This window comes from Taudactylus pleione, unplaced genomic scaffold, assembly GCF_031769625.1.
Source record: "Taudactylus pleione unplaced genomic scaffold, aTauple2 ptg000079l, whole genome shotgun sequence".
NCBI lineage: Eukaryota > Metazoa > Chordata > Amphibia > Anura > Myobatrachidae > Taudactylus > Taudactylus pleione.
In genome coordinates, this window is record NW_028284481.1 from 1,144,636 (window position 1) to 1,167,084 (window position 22,449).

At 49.5% G+C, this 22,449-nt stretch overlaps 1 protein-coding gene across 1 annotated transcript in view; it reads left to right on the top strand.

The window, feature by feature from the left end:
- Nucleotides 1–22,449, top strand: part of LOC148532313 (phospholipase B1, membrane-associated-like) — a 239,858-nt gene that overhangs the window by 133,793 nt on the left and 83,616 nt on the right. The window contains exons 38-42 of the mRNA XM_088467993.1: nt 3,812–3,877; nt 4,690–4,790; nt 6,268–6,349; nt 20,314–20,415; nt 22,092–22,187. Coding sequence (XP_088324119.1) covers nt 3,812–3,877; nt 4,690–4,790; nt 6,268–6,349; nt 20,314–20,415; nt 22,092–22,187 — 447 coding nt within the window. The remainder of the gene's footprint in view (nt 1–3,811; nt 3,878–4,689; nt 4,791–6,267; nt 6,350–20,313; nt 20,416–22,091; nt 22,188–22,449) is intronic.

Here is a 22,449-nt window from a genome sequence, read left to right on the forward strand (position 1 = left end):
CATATGACGTCTCTCCCATAATGCCCGGGAAGGACAGATGGAGGAGCGGATGGCGACGGCTGGAGTGGGGATTCAGGTAAGTGTTTTTGTTTTTTTTACTACGTGTGTCTACTGGGGGGGAGGCTGGCACTACAAGGGGGAGACCACTACTGGGGGCACTACAAGGGGGGGGACTACTGGTGGCACTACAAAGGGGGAACCAGTACTGGACTGGGGCACTACAAGAGGGAGGGACTACTACTGGGGGCACTACAAGAGGGAGACCACCACTGGGGGTACTTCCAGGGGGAAATCACTACTGGGGGCACTACAGGGGGGCCACTACAAGAGGGGACCACTACTGGGGATTATAACTGGGGGCACTTCAAGGGTGGGACTACAACTGGGGGGACTACTACTGGGGGCACTACAAGGGGGGGGACTACTATTACAAGGGGAGACTACTACTACTACTAGGGGCACTACAAGGGGAGGAGACAACTACTAGGGGCACTGCATAGGGGGGAGGGGACTACTACTAGGGGCACTACATAGGGGGGAGGGGACTACCACTGGGGGCACTACATCGAGGGACCACTGCTGGGGGCTCTATAAAAAGGGCAATACTGGGGGTACTGCATAGGGGGGAGACAACTGGGGCCACTATTTAAGGGGCACTGCATAAGGGTTACCACTATTGGGGGCACTGCATGGGGTGTGGACTGCTACTGGGGGCACTATATAAGGAGCACTGCATAGGGGGTACCACTAATGGGGGCACTATATAAGGGGCTTACTACTGGGGGCACAAGGGGCACTGCACAGGGGGGACCACTACTGGGGGCACTGTATAAGGGGCACTGCATAGGGGGATCACTACTGGGGGCACTACTGGAGGCCTGCATAAGGGGATCCTCTCCTGGGGCACAGGGGGGCACTGCATATGGGCAACACGACGGGGCTGATCCTAATCTTTATTTTTACTTTACATTAATCCCATATGGACCCGCCTCCTCCATGGAACACTTGGGGGGGGGGGGCGCCGTAGCACGCATGTTTTCCGGGCACCCTGGCTACACGCTACCCCACTGCCAGGGCCGCCTGCATGCATTTGCCCCCCAGGCTAAAAGTTGCCAGCCAGCCCCTGCGCACAGCAATCGCAGCAGAATAAGCAGACGCCCAGCACTACATAATACCACCCACTTCCCTTTACTTGCGTCCTCTATACCTGACAAGACAGCGGAAACATCGGTAACATCGAGAACCATCGGACCCATACGCACAATAGTGGTTGACCTGACCCTCCTGCAGACATAGCGACACTTCCTGTGTGCAACTAGACCTCAGGCTGCGCCCGCCGCCGAGAGCGCTTAAATATGCACGCCCCTGAAACGCCGTCCAAACCCACAGGCACACCTGTGTTTGGCCGACCACTCCCCCGCCACCACCCACAAACAGCAGTTCCTGTCAATCACTTGGACTCCCTGCGTACGCAAACTCCATCGCACTGGCCAGCACGCGCACTGTGAAACATACTCATGCGCAGAGCAAAGCCATCGACCGATTGCGTGTGTCTGCAGCAGTGCATTCCTTGCTGAACCAGGCCCAATGTACAGTACCATGTGTCGTAGATCATAAAATAGTTGCTGAGGTTATGCGACGGGATTAAGAGCAAAGAATTTGTGAGTTTAAATAGCTTGCATACCCCTCAGGTAACTTCTATATTGTTATTACCAATCATTCATATAGCGCACCCCTATTCATATGTTTGGGCACTCACATCAGTCCCTGCCCCAATGGAGCTTACAGTCTATATTCCCTATCACATGCTCACTCACACTAGGGATAATTTTTTTGTTGGGAGCCAATTAACCTACCAGTATATTTTGGGAAGGAAACCGAAGTACCCGGAGGAACCCATGCAAGCACAGGCAGAACATACAAACTCATGACCACAGTGCTGTGAGGCAGTAATGCTAACCATTACACTATCCGTGCTGCCCGCAATATCATACCTCCAAAACATTGTGTCATCCTCTGAAACCAGTCATCAAGGGTGTGTGGTCACACCAGTGGATTAGTGTCCATGCCACAACTGGGTGTGCCATCTCCTCCAGGTGCATGCCAACAAAAGTGCTAGGACGCATGCAACCCCCTTCCAAAATCCTACAATACAAAAAAACACCCTGAACTTGGTGCGCACGTCATCCCTTACCATGGTGATGGTGTGCTTGGACAAACAGTGCCTCGCAACCCCCAGCAAGTCGGGACAAACTATTACCGCTCTGGACCAGTAGCACCAGGGCAGATGATTAATGCTCATTTACTGCACATGTATTTTTTTATATACAGTGTTAGAATTTACCTCTATAAAATATATAATATTTTATATATGGCCTCCCCTCACCAGGAAATAATGTTAATTTTCGGCATGGAGGAAACAAATGATTTATGCGCTTACGTATTAATATTCGCAGCAATCTGTATAGCGATGGACATTTTAATTTTGAATTAAAGTATCCCCGCTATGTACTAAATGTAACTCTCAGGGATAGCGGCAGGGATAACCGTTGTCTCTTTTTCGAACGACTCCTCCTGAGAATCTGGTCTCTGTTCCCGGATGGCGTAAACCAATGAGGCTAAACTCAGGAAAGCGCAGCTTGGTACATAGGGGTCAGGCTGTAGTCCCCGTTGATAATGTGGATTGTGATCTGCAGCGCTAATTGTCCTTCTGTAGAAATCTCCCTCATTTGGCTATTAGTACATAGAGGGGAGACATGTTTCTGCATCAATTTTATTAAAAAACAAATGATAAATAGGCCCCTAAATCGGTACATTTTATTTTAGTGCTTTCCTTATAGCAGCACCTTATGGAAAAAGAAAAATGTTTTGCCACCTTTTAAATACGCCCCTTAATCTGGTTATGTTGGGGGAAATTTACCAAACGTCGATGGTTCTCAGCATGTTAAGGCAGGAAATTAAAAAAGGCAATATTACGCAAAGCAAAACATGCTGTGCTTTTGCTTTGAATAGTATCGCTGTTTTAAATCTAGGGGCATGCTTGCCCACTCTTTTTTTCTCCTTCCTGGGAGAAGCCCGGGGAGGAGAAGCAGGTGGGTTGCGACGGGGGCAGGTCCTGATGGTTTGCATCATTAAGCCCCACCCCCTTCACAGTAAATTGCCGCGATTGGCGCACATTTTAATAGGGATAAACTATGCATATCTTGAAGAATCGTGTCATTAAGCCTCGCACTCTACACAGGGACCCGTGATCGCCGTGGAAATTCTCCCCAGTGAAGTGGGCAGAATGAGGGAGAAATGCCTACTTACCTGGGGTGCAGGGGGTTACCCAAAAACTCGGGAGCCTCCCGCGACTTCCGGGAGAGTAGGCATGTATGTCTAGGGGTATATTTAAGTGGAGATGTTGCCTATAGCAGCCAAATTCTAGCTTATAAAATGTGCTAGAGAAATGATAAGTAGAATCTGATTGGTTGCTATGGGCAATATCTCCACTTCTAAAAATCTGAACATTAGAGTACATGTACTTCCTAGAAGCAGGAGCAGCTCTTAGTAAAATTGACCCTTTTTTGTGCTGGTCTGATCCTGCCTGTAGGTAAGAGAATCTCCTGACCTCTTTTATGAAATAATTAATAGAAGAGACCAATAGCAAAAAAGCTTACTGCTTCCAACTGATCCATGCAGTTTTGTGCACACCTATTGCAAAGAGACAGAGGAGGATGAAGGGGGGATTGCTGCACTGTGACATAAACCCTCTCAAGTGCACCCAGATATGACTGACCCCTGTGTTCCTTTCTCCACCCCCCCCCCGCAGAATATATTTTCCGCAGCGAGTTACATCAGCTACATCCAAGAGGCTCTGGACATGCTGTACACGGAGGTTGGTAAATAAGAAAGTACAAAGTTTTAAATCAATTCAACAACTGCAGGGCACTTGTGATAGGCCCGGGGCCAGATTTAGGGCCAAAGGCCTATTTTGGGGAGAGGAGGAGCTTTGACTAATATGGTGTGGGTGTGGCCAGTGCTGTGTGGGTGTGGCCAGTGCCATGTTGGTGTGTACATCTCATACACTGTCAGTCCCAAATGTCTCCCCAAATACATAAAAGTAGAAAAATTGCATCATCTTGTGAGATAAATAGAAATACATATGTAATAATTATGATTTATGGCCGACCGTGCGGCCGGCTGGGTAGGTGATCATCATCATGCTGGGGCCATAGTCCCATCTGGCCCTGATCAGGTCACATTAGAATAATGGAGCTATACAGGGGGCCAGACTGTGACACAACATCGGTACATTGACCGACACTCGCTTTCCCCTCAGACACCAATCCCGCATATGGTCACAGAGACCCTTCCCCTGAGAGAGGGGCTGCACATAGCTACATAGGTGGATGTTCTATATGTACAGTAAGTGGTCCCTCTGTGACAGCGCTCTCCCCAATGCTGTACAGTGGATCTACACTGAGGAGTCCTTTCATGCTCTTTGATAATGGACCCATTTACTATGCAGTAGTGTGTATGGGGCATGTGTACCATCTGCCCTGTCCCCAGGGGTTAGTGTACTCTGTGCCTACCACTCATACATGTCTAACGTACAGGGGGAAAGTCATCGCCCCCCAGGGGTCACAGCACATTATTTGGCGTTATAGTCTGTGTAATCTGTGCTTCCCATCGCTGTAACTCTCCCAGGTACCCAGGGCCTTCGTCAATCTGGTGGAGGTGATGGATATAATCCCCCTGAGAGAGGCGGTGCTGGATAACCGCTTGGACTGTCCCACTATCATTACAAAGTAAGTAACAGCGCAGGTGACCGGAAATTCTGCATAATCGCTCTGCTCACAATGGGCCTGGTTCTGAGTCACACCTAATGCAGTCGCAATTCCGGAGCGCCTACTAGGCGGGATGCAGCAAAGCAAGAAATGCGGCCAAACCCCCGAAAATGCTGTTTTCGGGGGTCTGACCACATTTCTCAAATGCATCAAACCCCGAAATGCGATACATTCTGGGGCTTTAATGCGATGGACAACCCCATCTTCAGATAGCATTACCCAATAGAAGCCAATGGGCTTCTATTTGCGACGTCCCCCCTGGGAGGGCTCCAATCAGATCTCTCTCAGCACCCCCTGCGGCGTGCATCCTTCTGCGCATAGACCCAGAAGTCCCTCATTCGCAAAGCACAGCACTTACCGAGAGAGCTGTCCTTTGTGTTTTCTGTCATGCATACCGGCATAATTAAAGCCAGCATGTATGCGAAGAGCGGCGGGATGCATCACATCCAAAATGCGATGCGTTGCGCATCCTGCCCACTGCGATTGTTAGTACTATGCAACTATCCACCTGTATTCTGGGTCCTACTCATCTATGCGATCTCACTGCCCTCCGGTCACGCGAGCAGCCATCATTAGTGGCGTCACTCACCTTGGTGACACCCGGTGCTGACTCCAGAGAGGATAGAAGTGCGTGCGGCGAAGCAAAGGCGTTGGTTAAAAGGGGACATGGCCTCGCGGGTAGGGGGCATGGTCTCGTGGCCCGAACCCCCGTTTTAGTCACTTCGGGGGTCCCGGAGATGCGGACTGGCCCCGGGGACCAGTCTGTGTGCAGTGCCGGCTCCCTCACTGTGACAGGAGCCGGGTCCTGCACGTAATGCTGCAGGTCAGCTCCCGGCTCTTGTCACCGAGGAGGAGTCAGCAGTTTGGTGTCACTTCTCGGCGAGTGACACCTGGGTACGGCCCGCACCCCTCTTGTGATGCCACCGGCCGTCATCACTAATAACGGCACTTACACCTACCCAATGCTGGGTGCAGAAGATGCGAATGAGAATGGCGTGCACGATTAATACCCACTACTCAGGATAGCAAATCATAGAAGCCGGCAGGAGGCATCTTTTTACACAAGACGCCTCCTGCGGCATTTTACATTTTGTCGCACAGCCACAATAGCGTCCATCCCTGAATCAGCCCCTAAGTTGTGTATGTCGGCTGCCGTGAGATGCGACTGCATTCGGACTTGGGTGCGACCCAGGATCAGTCCCAATAAGTGCTTATTACTATTATAACATATTACTCGCTCTCTGGGCAGCGTTGAAGTGATGTGTCTACTGCCCAAAAATCAGACTTACTGTATATTGTAAAAATGTTTGTGATGATTCATACGCCTGGTACCATTTAGACTACACAGAGTAAATCTTGTTGCTTCATTTCTAGCTGCACCATACACCCAATATGACGCTATGCAGGTGTGACAGCTGTGTGTTGTGTCTTTATCTAGGATGCTGTGTCCCTGTCTGCTGAATGTCCCTGTGACCTCATACGAGATGCAAGTTGTAAAAGACGCTAACAAAGCATATCAGGTGCAGGTCTAACTTAATGTGGTATATAGTGTACCCCGATACTAATATGATGTGTGACAGTGCTATATAGTGCACCCCGATACTAATATGATGTGTGACAGCGCTATATAGTGTACCCCAATACTAATATGATGTGTGACAGTGCTATATAGTGTACCCCGATACTAATATGATGTGTGTCAGTGCTATATAGTGTACCCCGATACTAATATGATGTGAGACAGTGCTATATAATGTACCCCGATACTAATATGATGTATAACAGTGTTATATAGTGTACCCCGATACTAATATGATGTGTCAGTGCTATATAGTGTACCCCGATACTAATAACAAGAGATATGGTAAGAACTTACCTTTGTTATCTCTGTTTCTACGAAGTCCATAGGGTCCACAGGGTTGACCTTGGGGTATAGGTTGGGGAACCAAATCCGGGCACCACGCAGTTAAAGCTTTCAGCTCCCAGGATGCACTGGGTCCACTCTCCCTATAACCCCGCCCCCCAGCCAGAGGCACCTCAGTTTGTAAGTAGCCAAAGGCCGGAGGAGGAGAGAAAAACAGAGAGAAAACTGGAACTCTCAAGAACCATACTCACAGAAAAGGAGACGGGAAACCGGTGACCAGTAACACAGCCCATATGAAGTCAGGTGCGTCAGGGTGGGCGCCCTGTGGCCCCTATGGACTTTGTAGAAACAGAGATAACAAAGGTAAGTTCTTACCATATCTATTGTTTTCTACTTCAGGGTCCATAGGGGGTCCACAGGGTTGACCTTGGGGATGTCCCAAAGCAGTTCAACCAAGGGTGGGGACGCTCCTGTGCTGAGAGGAGAATCCGTCGCCCAAAAGGAAGCATCCTGAGAGGCAAAGGAAATCCAATGCCTAGAACCTTAAAAAGGTGTGGACAGAAGACCACGTGGCCACCTAGTAAGGCAGAACACCCGAGGCGCCACAGCGAGCCGCCCACAAGGGATACACGGCCCAAGAAAAACAAACATCAACAACAGAAAGGCCTACCCATGGGTAAGCCCCTGAGGAAGACATACGAAGCGATCCAGCCAACATCTGATTATAGGCCGGTCATCCCTTCCTGTGAAAACCAGAAATCTTAGACCACAAATAAGGAGTCCGATTTCCCTAAGGAACTTGAATGGATCACAAAAATCCAAAGAGGCCGGACCGCAGTCAATGAGGCCACACCAGCCGAGAGGACTGGAGACTGAATGGCCGTACCCTAGGCTCCAGAATAATATGGAGCCTAAAAAACACTTTAGGAAGAAACACAGGGCGAGTGCAACTCACACCCTGACATAATACCATCCAGAAGAGGGAGCCACCTGAGAACACTCCCAATTCCGACACTCACCTGGCGTATATAAACGCCATAAGAAAGAGAGAGAGAGCCTAAGCAATAGACCATGTAGTGGCTATCACACCCAATGGTTCCATTGACTGTCCCTGGAGGGAACGAAGAACCACTACTAACTCCCAAGGAGCCCCTACGGGGGACAAATGGCGGCATAATCCAGAAAACACTCTGAAGGATGAACTGGATACCAGAGTGGAGCAATTCCACACCTTAACCATACTGACAGTGTAGAGATCCGCACTGTCAGGAAGGCTAGGCGGAGGGTGAGACCCAAGCCAGCTGGAAGGAATGCCAGAATATCTGGAAATCCTGAACGCCGGACGATCGTAGCGACAGGTACGATACCATAAGAATTAAGCCTGCCACAGTCTGTGGAAGGTCCAAGCAAAAGCTGATCTATGTGCTCTGATGACAAAGCCAGGGAAGCTGTAGGACCCCCGTAGGAATGTAGTCAAAGACAAACGATCTAGGTCCAGGGCAACACAAGGACCCCGAGACAACAGGTCCGGATAGTGAAGCATCAGGAATGGAGTATCGGAGGGGAAATTCCAAAAATCCAAGTACCCCTGACATCTGGGGCAATCAGGAGCCACCAGCAGGAAAGCATCTCCGTCTCAAATGAAGCTTCCGAAGACCTCGAGGAAAAAAGGAGACCAGAGGACCCAGGTACACAGTGGAAGGACCACTTCACCGACAAACTCACTGAAGGTAGCTTCAAAACCCCTAGTGCTGGACCGTAACACCGGTAGAGTGTGATAAAGTCAGAAGGCCATGAGGATCACCTCAGGGAGGCCCCCTCTGCTCACCAGGAGACGAAACCTCTCTTGGAGAAGAGACTAGTCCCCGGGATGCACCTCGTGACGGCTGAGGAAGCCCGCTTCCCAATGGAGAGCTCCTAGAATGAATGCTGCAGAGATGGCCTGGAGGAAACCCTCGGCCTATGTCAGAATGTGAGACAATTCTGTCATTGCCACCCAACGAACAGTGTTGCCAAGATGGAAGCCACTGTCATAACACTGTCAGACTGACCCTATTGAGATTTACCCTGAAATACGTGTAATGCCAGGGAAGGCCCAACAAGTTAATTGGTAGGGCGGAATCGACAGACGTCCAACTGCACTGAAACACATGCGAACCAGACACTGTTCGTAGCAAAAGAATACCCTGGACGAGATGGCCATAGCCACCCGGACAGAGACCAACTCTCCTCCGGAGAGAGCATCGTCATATGAACAGTGATCCGACGGAAAAAACTCGTTCCACCTGGAGAGGAGCCAATTATGGAAAGACCTGGAATAGAACTAAGTCCATTCCACCCATTCAAAGGCAGACACACTGGATATTTGACCACGCATCCCAGAGTGTACTGACTTATGTCGACTACATAGATATCCGCATACTCCTAGTCAAGGAGTGGAGATCCCATCTTATGCCAGAAGAATTCTCAGATTTCTGAGAATCCAGCAGGGTTCCCAGATGAAGAATACCCTGAGAGGGATGCAAGTAGGACTTTTTCCCCCGTTGATGAACATCTGCGCCGTGAAGAAGCCACGGTTATTCTGACCTGGCTGTACAGTACCTCGGTCATCCTACTAAGAGCATGAGGCCGTCCAGATACTGGAGCAGTCGGATAAACTGAACCGGTGAACTGTCAGAAAATCCATAAAGCTGGTAAACCCCTGTGGGGCTGAGGACAGTCCCAAAAGACAGAGCCTGAAAAATTGCAAGTGTTGCTGTGGCACAGCAAACCTGAGCCCATGCTGATGAGAGGTCTCTATATGTACCCGTAGGCACGTGTCCCGCCTATCCAGGGATACCATGAAGTCCCCAGGATCCAAACATCGGATGATGGAGCATAGGAGTTTCCTCCTGAGCCCAGGTACCTTTAGAAACTGGTTCAGGGAATTGAAACAGAGAATAGGCCAAAGAGGACCATTCAGCCACTGCACCAGAAAGAACGCAGAACAACCAGTCCCTCGTTGAGATAGTGGGGATGGCCTAACTAGCTCTGCTTACCGCAAAAACTGTATAGCTTTCTGGATATGTAAGGCCCTGTTCAGGTCTGAAGAAGGGCCCACGCACCACCAACTGTAAAGAGGCCGCCTGAGCAATGAGAGGGCGTACCCGTGAGAGAGTACCACTCCTACCTATGCAGCTGTGGCGACTTGACAACAACAGTGGGCGCACTGAGAAAGTCAGTAGCTCACTCTGGAATCCCCCAGTTGTAGACTTGTCCCGTCAGGCTGAAGAATTATCCTGAGGTTCAGAAGCAGGGTCGGCTGGAAGTCAAGGTCTGCTCGGTACTGGATATGGCGGCCCTTGTAGAGGCCGACAGCCTAAGGAGAAACAGGCCTTTAGGCTGACTCTGAGTACCGAAAGACGTAACAGATTTAGTCTGAGACCCTGTAGTGTGAGTAGCTGAAGGCGGTAAACGTGTCAGCCATAGGGTAGTACAGTGGATACAGTCGCAGCCGGAACTCTGAAAGTTAGGAGACTGGTATCCAACCACATTCGACAACTGCATACATTATGTGAGCGACCATAGACATTTGAACCCCAGACGTGATGGAGGGGAAAAAATGTCACAAATGCATCAGCCCAGTATGCAATAGTAGCAACCAACCATGCTATAGCCATGGTAGGACGGGTAACAGCCCCTGAAAGCGAGTATACTGATTTCAGGTAGTTACCACCTACGGATCCGTAGAATCCGACCACGCAGGAATATAAGGAGTAGTAACGTCTGTAATCAGACGAGTTACATGCCGATCCCCCCCAGGAGGGGCTCGTGATGACCCTCAGGGAATTTGGGCCCGGAGGCCAAATCGCTGTTGTGATACTTCGTATCTAGCGACAGCCAGAGTCCCGCCATGCGATCCACCCGCTAGTCAGAAACAGGGAACCCAAAGCATGGATAATAATACCTGAAATAGGCTTCCCCCCGTGTAAGAGGGAAAGAACCCAAAACAGCATCCAGTTCACGGCAGAGCCAACTGAGAAGTAACCACAGGGCGTATACCACGCCATTTTGCGTTTCGTAGAAAAACGACATCCACCCAGGGTGGCTGTTGTGGTAATCCCTGCAACGGGAATGACAGACTATTGTGGCACCAGGGGGAATTCATGTACTGTGAAAACCTGTAAGGAGCGATAGTCTGTGTCACAGGGATAGAGTGCAAGAAACTGCGAGATACCCTGAGATGAAAAGGGCAGTATGGTGAAGTAACCCCAAGTGAGTTACAACAATGGGGCCCGCCCGGCGATCCGCAATTGAGAGGATCCCAAGAAACAAACCGGCCAAGGGGGTCGTGAAAGAGGCCGGCACCAGATGACACCACAAACAGAACCCTTTATGAGTCAAATCCTCCGCACTAACACCTGCAGCACATGACTTGCAGGATAGTAAAAATGGGTGCAGTATAACGCTCTATCTCCTTGTCAGACCTATCTGACTAAACATCTTGGCGGAAATATCAAGCAGCGCTATACTGGTCCTGACTGATGCTAAAATTAGCTGCAGGGACCCATTTTCTGCGTATGCAACACACAGTTCCACCTAAAATATGGCAACATGCAGCACGCAACAGTATGTGACAAACCTCACAAATATTAACAAGTATATATATGTGAGGTCTCAGAATCAACCTGAGTACAGCTGTATTAGGGCAGATTGTAAAGAAAAGGGATAGATATACACTGACAGGTGAGAATAAAGAACAGACAGTCAGCACTAGCATAAGTCACATACCATGCAGAAATATATATACATACATAAACATGTCATATAATATACTGCACTATGTCACTGCATTCAACTGCCCAGATTCAGTGTCTGGGAAGGCTACAGCGCTGTGTACACTGACCTAATGGTGAGGTAAGCAGGGGGACTGGACCAACTGCCATCTCCGGAGCTCTGCTGCACCACAGAGATAAAATGGCCGCTGGAGACCTCAGAGGAAGTGTGGCCCGCGCAGGAAGCAGCTCAGCGACGCCAGACTATGGTTACTGAAAGGCGCGCTGAGCTGAGGGGAGGAGCCGCTACAACAGGGAAGGCTTCCTCCCCTGGCCGGCTATTAACCCCCGGGACGCCGGCTCCCAGCGCCGATCGCTAAGTCCCTGGTGGTCTAGTGGACACACGGGGTATGGGGGGGCCTGCCGCCACTGCCGGCGCCTCCGGTCTGTCCCCAGAGACCGGAGACACAGGACTGCATATTAAATGCGCGGATCACAGCAAGCGGCGATCCGCGACCTTACCTGCTCCCCGTGGATCCGGCAGCAGTCCTGGGCGCCCGCAGAGGCCGGCTAGTACAGACTCTGGGGTCCCGCTGAGATCCCCAGATCTGTACTGGCGTCTCAGCGCCGGCGGGGTGACGGAGCGGCAGCTTAGACGTCCTATGGACAGTCCGACGCTGCCGCTCTAAAAGTCCAAAGTAGAAATAAAAACTTTGTTCTTATAAAAAAATAAAGCTATGGGGCTGCTAATCAGCCCCCACTGCAGTAAACGGTGACCCGACTCCGGCCGGGCACCAACTTAAACTGAGGTGCCTCTGGCTGGGGGTTGGGGTTATAGGGAGAGTGGACCCAGTGCATCCTGGGAGCTGAAAGCTTTAACTGCGTGGTGCCCAGATTTGGTTCCCCAACCTATACCCCAAGGTCAACCCTGTGGACCCCTACGGACCCTGAAGTAGAAATGATGTGTGTCAGTGTTATATAGTGTACCCCGATACTAATATGATGTGTCAGTGCTATATAGTGTACCCCGATACTAATATGATGTGTGACAGTGCTATATAGTGTACCCCGATACTAATACTATGTGTGACAGTGCTATATAGTGTACCCCGATACTAATATGATGTGTGACAGTGCTATATAGTGTACCCCGATACTAATATGATGTGTGATAGTGCTATATAGTGTACCCTGATACTAATATGATGTGTGACAGTGCTATATAGTGTACCCTGATACTAATATGATGTGTGACAGTGCTATATAGTGTACCCTGATACTAATATTATGTGTGACAGTGCTATATAGTGTACCCCGATACTAATATGATGTGTGACAGTGCTATATAGTGTACCCTGATACTAATATGATGTGTGACAGTGCTATATAGTGTACCCCGATACTAATATGGTGTTCAACACTGCTATATAGTGTACCCCCATACTAATATGATGTGAGACAGTGCTATATAGTGTACCCTGATACTAATATGATGTGTGACAGTGCTATATAGTGTGCCCCGATACTAATATGATTTGTGACAGTGCTATATAGCGTACCCCGATACTAATATGTGTAACAGTGTTATATAGTGCACCCCGATACTAATATGATGTGAGACAGTGCTATATAGTGTACCCCAATACTAATATGATGTGAGACAGTGCTATATAGTGTACCCCAATACTAATATGATGTGTGACAGTGCTATATAGTGTACCTGATACTAATATGATGTGTGACAGTGCTATATAGTGTACCCCGATACTAATATGATTTGTGACAGTGCTATATAGCGTACCCCGATACTAATATGTGTGACAGTGTTATATAGTGTACCCCGATACTAATATGATGTGAGACAGTGCTATATAGTGTACCCCAATACTAATATGATGTGAGACAGTGCTATATAGTGTACCCCAATACTAATATGATGTGTGACAGTGCTATATAGTGTACCTGATACTAATATGATGTGTGACAGTGCTATATAGTGTACCCTGATACTAATATGATTTGTGACAGTGCTATATAGCGTACCCCGATACTAATATGTGTGACAGTGTTATATAGTGTACCTCGATACTAATATGATGTGAAACAGTGCTATATAGTGTACCCCGAAACTAATATGAGGTGTGACAGTGCTATATAGTGTACCCCGATACTAATATGATGTGTGACAGTGCCATATAGTGTACCCGAATACTAATATGATGTGTGACAGTGCTATATAGTATAATGTGCTTGGGTGGCTTACGCTGCTTATTACACCCCAGCATAGCCAAACACAGGGGGGGTTTCTGGCTGCCTGGAAACCCCCCTCCCCAGCACACACCATGACCACAGTAGAAATAGTAATATAATAGAATTTTACTAGCGCTGCATGTTTTTCTCAGCTTCACAAATAAAATCATTAGCACCACCTGTGGATCTTTTAACATGTATCAGCCAGTAACAAATAACCTGTGCACCAACTAGGAGATATGGAAATCATGCAGTTAGGGATGCACTGCTATAGAGCCCAATTTGTACATATACAGTATGTTCAGGGCAGTGCTAGGTTATTCTGCTGCTCTTTTAGACTCCCGAACTTGCTCCAATAGTCTGGAATGGTGCCCACATAAAAAAAATAAAAACATTCAGTTCAGGCAGGATGGTCTTCTGCGATCCCTGGTCCTGTATATGCTGGGATTATTACACACAATACACTTTGTATGATGCATTTTAAAGCTGGTCAAGTACTAATTCTGCCCTCTGCATGAAATGGCCACACTCGCTCTAAAATCAAGCATTTGGAAACCCCCATCTAGAAATCCTGTGTTTGCCACTGCCCAGTATCCCCCCCATGGAATTGGAGAAAAAGATTTAATAAGTTGTAAGTACGAAAAATAAGAGATATGGTAAGAAGTTACCCTTGTTATCTCTATTTCTACGAAGTCCATAGGGTTTGCACAGGATACCTTGGGGTATAGGTGATGACGTCAGGCACGGACACCACAGAGTTAAATTTTCAGCCTCCCAGGATGCACCAGGGTCCCTCTCCTATACCCCGCCCCCGAGCCTAGGCAACTCAGTTTCGTAACAAGTCATAGGCCGGAGGAGGAGAACAAAGAGAGAAGAAAGTCTGTAACACACAAGAATCTCATTCTCACCAGAAGGAGACGGAAAAACCGGTGACCAGATCAAAGCCCATCTGCAGTACAGGTGCGACAGGGCGGGAGGTCTGTGGAACCCTATGGACTTCATAGAAATAGAGATAAGAGTAAGTTCTTACCATATCTCTTATTTTCTACTTCAGGGTCCATAGGGTATCCACAGGATACCTTGGGGATGTCCCAAAGCAGTATCCTTTAAGGGTGGGGACGCTCCTGTGCTGTAAGGAGAATCCGCCGCCAGAACGAAGCATCCTGAGAGGCGAAGGTATCAAAAGCATAATACCTTACAAAAATATGGACAGATGACCACGCGGCTTCCATTCACAGCTGAACTGCTGAGGCGCCCACGTCGAGCTGCCCACGAAGGACCCACAGACCTAGTGGAAGAGCGTTAATAGAGCATGGAACAAGAAGGCCCTCAGGAGGGTAAGTCTCAGAAAACGCCATGCGAATCCATCCTGCAAAAGTTAGCATAGTGGGAGGCCAACCCTTTTTATGGAAACCATAAAGGACAAAACCGAGAGTCCGATTTCCTAAATGGACTGGTACGGTCAACCTAAATTCTTATCTTAGAGCCCGTACCACATCCAAGGAGGCCTCACCAGAAGACAGGTCTGGGGAAGTAAAGGTCGGTACTAGAATTTCCTCATTGATGTGGAAACTAGATACCACCGTAGGTAAAAAAAAAAACCAGGGCAAGTGCAAAGGACTGCCCTGTCCCTAGGAAAGATGAGAAAAGGGAGGTCTACATGACAGAGCCCCCCCATTCTGAGACCCTTCTGGCCAAATCAATGGCCAGAAGGAATACAGTCCTAGCCGTAAGCCATTTCAAATCCACTGAGCCCAGTGGATCAAATGGCGGGAGCCCTAAGGTCCACAGCCAAATCCAAATCCATGCTGAATATAAAGTACACCCTGCACAAAGGTGCGGACATCAGGAAGAGTAGCAATCCTACAATGAAACCATACTGACAGGGAAAAAACCTGCACCTTCAGGGAAGCTAGGAAAGCCAACACTCTGGATATCCGGAATACCCGAGGAGCATAGCCTCTAGGACGACACCACTGAAAGAAAGTATGCCATACCTGAAGGTAAATTCCTACAGATAAAGGCTTCTGAGCTCTTAGCATGAACAGAGCCCCCGTTAACTATAGAGCTGGAAAAATCCCTAGACCTTAAGAGGGCAGTCTCAACCACCACGCCGTCAAAGACAGACAACCCAGGTCTGGGTATTGGCCAGGACCCTGAGACACCAGGTCTGGGCGTAGAGGCAACAGCTTCGGAGCGTCAACTGAGAGGCTTCCGAAGATCTGAGAAATAGTGCCGTCTGGCCCACGCTGGAGCTATCAGCAGGAGCGTGCCTCCTTCTTGCTATTACTGGAGGAAGAAGGGAGAACGGAGGGAAGAGGTACACAAACTGGAAGGTCCACCGGACAGACATACGTCTACCAGAAGAGTCTCATCTCTGAAAGGCTCCACTTGTTCACCAGTAGATTGAACACCTCCTGGTGAAGAGGACATTTCCCTGAATGCACGCCTTCACGGCTGAGAAATTCTGCTTTCCAGCTGAGGATTCCTAAAATGAACACTGCCAATGATGGCAGGGATATAGCCTTCAGCCCAAGCCAGAATTCGGGACACCACTGTCAGTGTCGCCTGACTTCGGGATCCTCCTAGGTGGTTTACGTAAGCCATCGTGGTGGCGTTGTCAGACTGTACCTGCACGGGATTTCCGTGGAGGACCTGTCCTGCCTGCTGGAGAACCTTGAATACTGCTCAAAGTTCTCAGATGTTTATGGGAAGTGCAGATTCTGCTTGTGTCCACCTGCCCTGAAACAAGTGTGGACCCGTCACTGCTTCCCAGCCTCGGGTACTGGCGTCTGTCATCAGAAGGACGCTGTCTGCAATCCCAAAGAGGGTGCCCCTTGTTTAGGTGAGCTGTCCGCAGCCACCAGGCCAGAGAGAGACATACCGTACCTCTGGGGAAAGCACTATTGACTTTATCCTATGGGGCAACCCATCCCATACGGAGAGGATCAATTTTTTCCAGAGGTTTAGAGTGAAACTGGGTACTCTCCACCATGTTGAACATTGACACCCTGGAACCCAGTAACCACCTTGCCGAGTGAATAGACACTCGGCGACTCTGCAGGCAACTGCGTACCTTTGCCTGTAATGCAGAGATCTTTTCCTCAATCACAAAGATCCTCTGATGTTGTGATATGGAGCATCCTTTGTGAGGAAGCAGAGAGGACTCTTTCCAGATTATCAGCCAGCCGTAACTTAGCAACACAGATATTGTCAGTTGCAGATGGCACTGAAGTATCTCTGGAGACCCTGGTAACAACAGGTGGTCGTCCGGATAGGGTAACAAGCGGACCCCTTGCATCCGCAGGTGGGCTGCCATAACTGTCAAGACCCTGGTAAACCCTGAGGCGCGGAGGTCAGACTAAGGGGCAATGCCTGAAACTAGAAATGTTGATCGACCACTGCAAACCTGAGGAACACACTGGTGTGCTAAGAAAATAGGGATATGCAGGTAGTCACCCTGAATATATCCAACGACACCACAAAATCCCCAGGCTCCATTGAATGATGGAACGCAGGGTCCCCCTCCTGAACCGAGGAACCCTCAAGAATTTGTTGAAGGATTTGAGGTTGAGGATGGGCCGGTAAGACCCACTGGGTTTCTGTACCAGGATGGAGTAATACCCCGTTCCCCTTTGGGGCAACGGAATAGGCACTATGGCCCTCATTCAGAGCCGTACGCTCTGAGCAGAGCGCACGCTCTGAATGAGGGCCGGCCTCCATGAAAATGGAGCGTCCTTCTGGACGCTCGTATAGCTGTGGGTCACCACCCACAGGCTATACGAGCGTGCATTTTGATGGCCGCGATGGTCGAGACCATCGCGACCATCGAAATTGCGAGCCGGAGCCTGCGGTTGAGGTTTTCAACCGCAAGCTCCGGAGTGATTTTGGCTCTATCAGAGCCAAAATCACTCCCACTGACATCACTAGTGATGTCAGTGGGCCGGCTTTTGACGGGAGGCGTTCCCGTGGGAACGCCCCCGTCAGGGAGGCACGCCCCCGGCACGCTTACCAAAGGGGGCGTGCTGTCAATCAACATTGACAGCACGCCCCCTTTGATCGGACACAACGAGCGAAGGACTTTCCTTCGCTCGTCGCGTCTGGCGCATGCGCACGACGGAGCTCCCTCCGTCGTGCGCATGCTCAGTCCAGAACATCGACCCACTTGCGAGCGGACAGCCGCTCGCGAGTGGGTCTGAATCAGGCCCAATAACTCCTGTCTGGAGAATAGAGTGTAACACCCGCAAGAATTTCAGGGCCTTGTCTTGTCTTGGAAAGCTGTATTTTAGACTTACCCTGGTCCCAACAGGGCCGAAAAAACGAAGCCCCAGACCCTGATGGGACTGTAGCCGATGGCAGACAGGCAGACGTAGCTGCTGCCTGCGGGGCCACAATTGTGTCCAGATGAGGGCCAAACAGGACTTGTCCCTTAAAAGGCAAAGCATTCCAAATGGAATCTGCGTCCGCAATTCCAAGAGCGCAACCACAGGGAGTGGCGAGCCGCTACTGCTGCCGAGGAGATTCTGGAAAGGAGTAGGCTATATGTAAGACTGTCTCATTATGAACGTGGCTGAGTCTCTGAGATTAGCCACTATTCACCTGCTCTGCTGGCGTGTCAGTGTGCAGAGATCCATTTACCTACCCAGCGCTCCATGGCTCTGGCACCCCCAGCACACGGCCATAGCCAGCCTGGAAGCCCCTCCAGCAAGGGAATAATTGGATTTTAGGTATATTTGCACCTTGCAATCTGTAACATCCTTCAAGGAGGACCTGGAGGGCATGGGCAATGTAGCACTCCTCACTAGGCGTGTAACATGAGAATCTACCCCTAGAGGTATCTCCCATTCGTAATAGTAATTATCCACAAAGGGGTATGCTTACCCGGTTTTTCACGCCTTCTCTAAATGATCCACCTGACCAGATAGAGGAATTACAGTGGCAACACCCTTATCCTTAAGGAAGGCATATTTGGATTTGGCCACGGGGGATATGTAATAACCAAAGCCGCTCGGACTGCCCGTATAAGGCCAGGTATATAGACTCTAGACGCAGACTCCGCCTTCTTTGCACGATGGGGCTTGTGTCTGAAAAAGCCAATAATGTCACAGTCATCAGACGTCATGTCCTCATTATCCTGAGCCGTCTGAGACCCGAAAGGCCTTTTAGAAGGCCGCAATGGTGACTCCCCCTGTAAAACGTCCTCCAGGTGCTGTACCATTTCGACAATAAATTCACCCACACAGGCTCCTGCGAGATCTGGGGGGCAAAAAACAGGATACACTGGGGTACCATCAACTGCCCAGGGAACCCCTGCACGTGATGAGACCACTGCGGGACCCCGCCGCTTACCTTGTCCCCCGTAAATCCGGCCATAGTCCAGGTAGCCGGGGTCACCGCTAGCTGTGACCCCAGCTACCTACCAGCATCCCCGGATCGGTACCGGCGTTCTGGTACTGGCGGGGTGTAGGAGCGACAGCATGGACGTCAGTACTGACTGTCCATGCTGTACAGCTCATCTTGTGCAGTTACAACTGCTCTTGAAGAAAACTTCAGGGGCCATCACAGCCCCACTCTGTGAATGTGATCCGACTCCTAGCCGGACACCCACGAAACTGAGTTGCCTAGGCTCGGGGGCGGGGTATAGAAGAGGGACCCTGGTGCATCCTGGGAGGCTGAAAATTTAACTCTGTGGTGTCCGTGCCTGACATCATCACCTATACCCCAAGGTATCCTGTGGATACCCTATGGACCCTGAAGTAGAAAAGACCATTATTGTTGGTCCTTAAGTTTAAAGAGTACTCTACAGAAGAGCTATTAAATAAAGGGGCTCACACTAGACAGCTCAGTACATGAGTATATGATGCAGCACATTAGAGATCATTGGGGTCTATTCACTGAGCTTTGGAGAGAGATAAAGTGGAGACAGATAAAGTACCAACTAATCAGCTCCTAGCTCTCCGTTTACAGGCTGTGTTTGAAAAATGACAGTTAGGAGCTGATTGGTTGGTACTTTTATCACTCTACGCTTTATCTTTCTGCAAGGCTTAGTAAATAGCCTTCATTGCTTGGTGACTTTCTGGCTGGCGACCGGCTCCGGGATGCTTGCCCACTCTTCCGGGACGGCCGAGAGCGCCACCCGAGAGAGTAGGCACGTATGATGCACAGTACATATCACTAGGTATGAATCTATAAGTGTGACTATAAATACATTAGATCATTTGGCAGATAAGTTCTAATGAGCAGGGCCCTCCTCCCTCACATACTTTTCCTTCCCTCACTTATACCATCATCTCCTCCCCACTGCCAACAGCAGCATCAAACCTTTGGGTACAGCCGGGCCCGGCGCTGATTGTGTGGGTATTATGGCAGCGGTTATATAGCTTGTATTCGTGTTCTGTAATGCCTTGTACTGTGAGCCTTTTATCTTGTTGTGTTTGCACTGTTACTAGTTATGTTCTTTGTACAGCGCTGCAGCCTCCTTACAACCTAGACTGTAATGCCGGAGTTTGGGAACCTCTGCCTTAGACAGCGGCAAAGGATGACCCATCTTGATATAAAAATGGAAGTTTCTAAACCTGTGAATAACCAGTCACATTATTTTCTCCTAAAATTACAGCTCAGTCTCCAGCATTTGGTTAATTCTGGGAAATACGACAAAGAGGACTTCACTGTGGTCCTGCAGCCATTTCTCCACCACACCATGATCCCATATCTTGAGGTAATCCTATCCTGCGTCTTATACAGTATGGGCCTGATTCAGAGCCGCTCGCTCGCGCTGTGTGTACGCAAGTGGCCCGTATTCTCCGTACACGCATGCTTCGTTTTGCGCGTGCGTGAACTACACACTGCGATCGCATCCCTCTCGCTCGCCCAGCAAAGGCAGCCCAGGGTAATGAGTGACAGGAGAGACCGTTTGTGGGTGGTAACAGGGGCAGGACACTAATAACGGGGGGTTGGAGATGCGAACGCAGGCGTGCCTGAGTGTTTCAACGCAATGTTAGAGGCGTGCATAATTAACAGGCAGCGTCATACTACATGTCACTTGCCTTTTTTTTGCACTGATTTCCTCGCAATGCTTGCGGTAGGGTAAAGCTACCTCAAGCACTGCGTTCGCATCCAATGGTGCTCGATGTACCAATGTTTTAATACACTTCCTGGAGATGACGTGTTGCTGGTGGGCGGCTCTGCCTGTGCGATTGGGTGTACGCATACACAAAGTGGCCGCTGGCTTATGCCTTGGCGAGCGTTCGCTTCCTGTGGCGTCTCTTTGACAAATTTGTATACGCATCCAGCAAGCGTACGCAGATAGTGAGCGGCTCTGAATCAGGCCCTATATGTGTGTTTACAGATACGCATCTTTATTCACAGATAATGTAAAGTGTGTTTCTGGTTTGGCTGACTGAAGAAATGACACCTGCTGCCATTTAATTTTACATAACGTAACTTCCTAACCAAATCTTGAGAGTCCCAAGACACTGGGCCTCATTCAGTGATGGACGCTAATGCGATCGCAGCTGTGATTTCGTGCGCAACGCAACTGCGAAAATATGCTAATAGTTACAAAGCTTAGCGTAAGGACGCCCATCGCTGCCTTCTCACGTGAGTATGTCGTCGCCTACCTGCGTAAATATCGGTAACTTCGACGCACATCGCGTGACCATCTTGCCCTTGCGGCAGGTCTAACCAGCCGCAGACTGGGAAGCTCTCCTGAAACGCAGAGGGCGCTCATGCTGCGTAGGGGATCACAGTGGCTAATTTACGCATGCCCATGTGATGACCCCCCCCTGTCACCACCCCCCAACACTGACTACCTGTCACTCACTTTGCGATGGATTCCTCTGTGCGTCCGTATTTGATATGCGATCACAGCGCAGGGCAGTGCGGCTTATACGCATGCAAATGGCAAACAGACGCTCGATTTGCGTACGTAAACGCCATTGTGTCCATCTCTGAATCATGGCGCACTGTGTACAGGAACCAATAAGCTGACTGCTGCACAATTTTGAAGAAGTAATAGAGTCCTTTTGTAAAACATCGGGGGGGGGGGAGGGGGGAATTTAATTAGCGGCAATTCCTGCAAGGTTGCGGCATTATTTCCCCGGCACATTGCGACCACCGGCATTGCAGATTTTTTTGTCTGTGCACCCATAGAAGTCCACAGGTAAATCTACGATGTTGCTGTACCATAATTATCGGTGATGTGGGTTGCTGCACAGGAGGACCACACATTGCCGATAATTGATAACAGATATTACACCTTGTTTACTCTTCGCAATTATGTTTGTATTTGCAATAAAATAGGTCTCATTTCAAATTATAAAGTAATCTTGGATCCCTGTTTATATTATGATCACTTTATGTGGCAGCACCGCTGACGATCTGCTTGTTTTTCAGGATGGGACCCCTGATGCCTCCTACCTTGCTCCAGACTGTTTCCACCTCAGCCAGAAGGCTCATTCCCAGCTGGCCAGGATGCTCTGGAACAACATGGTAATGATATAGCTGCAAGCTTTACACCAGGCGCTCTATCATGTATTCAGCTCCATTTCTACGGGGCCCGGGGGGATCTAGGTTGACCGAGGTTGTTGGGGCCCCCGGGTGGGAGTGACAGATGCGCTGTCTTACTTTTTGAGTGAGCATGGAAAGGGTCAGAGCACCCATTGTGTTCACTCTGGCAAACGGGAGACAACACATTGACAGCCAAATCCTGCATGTCCCATGTAAGGGTGACGCTATATGGGCAGGGGCCAAA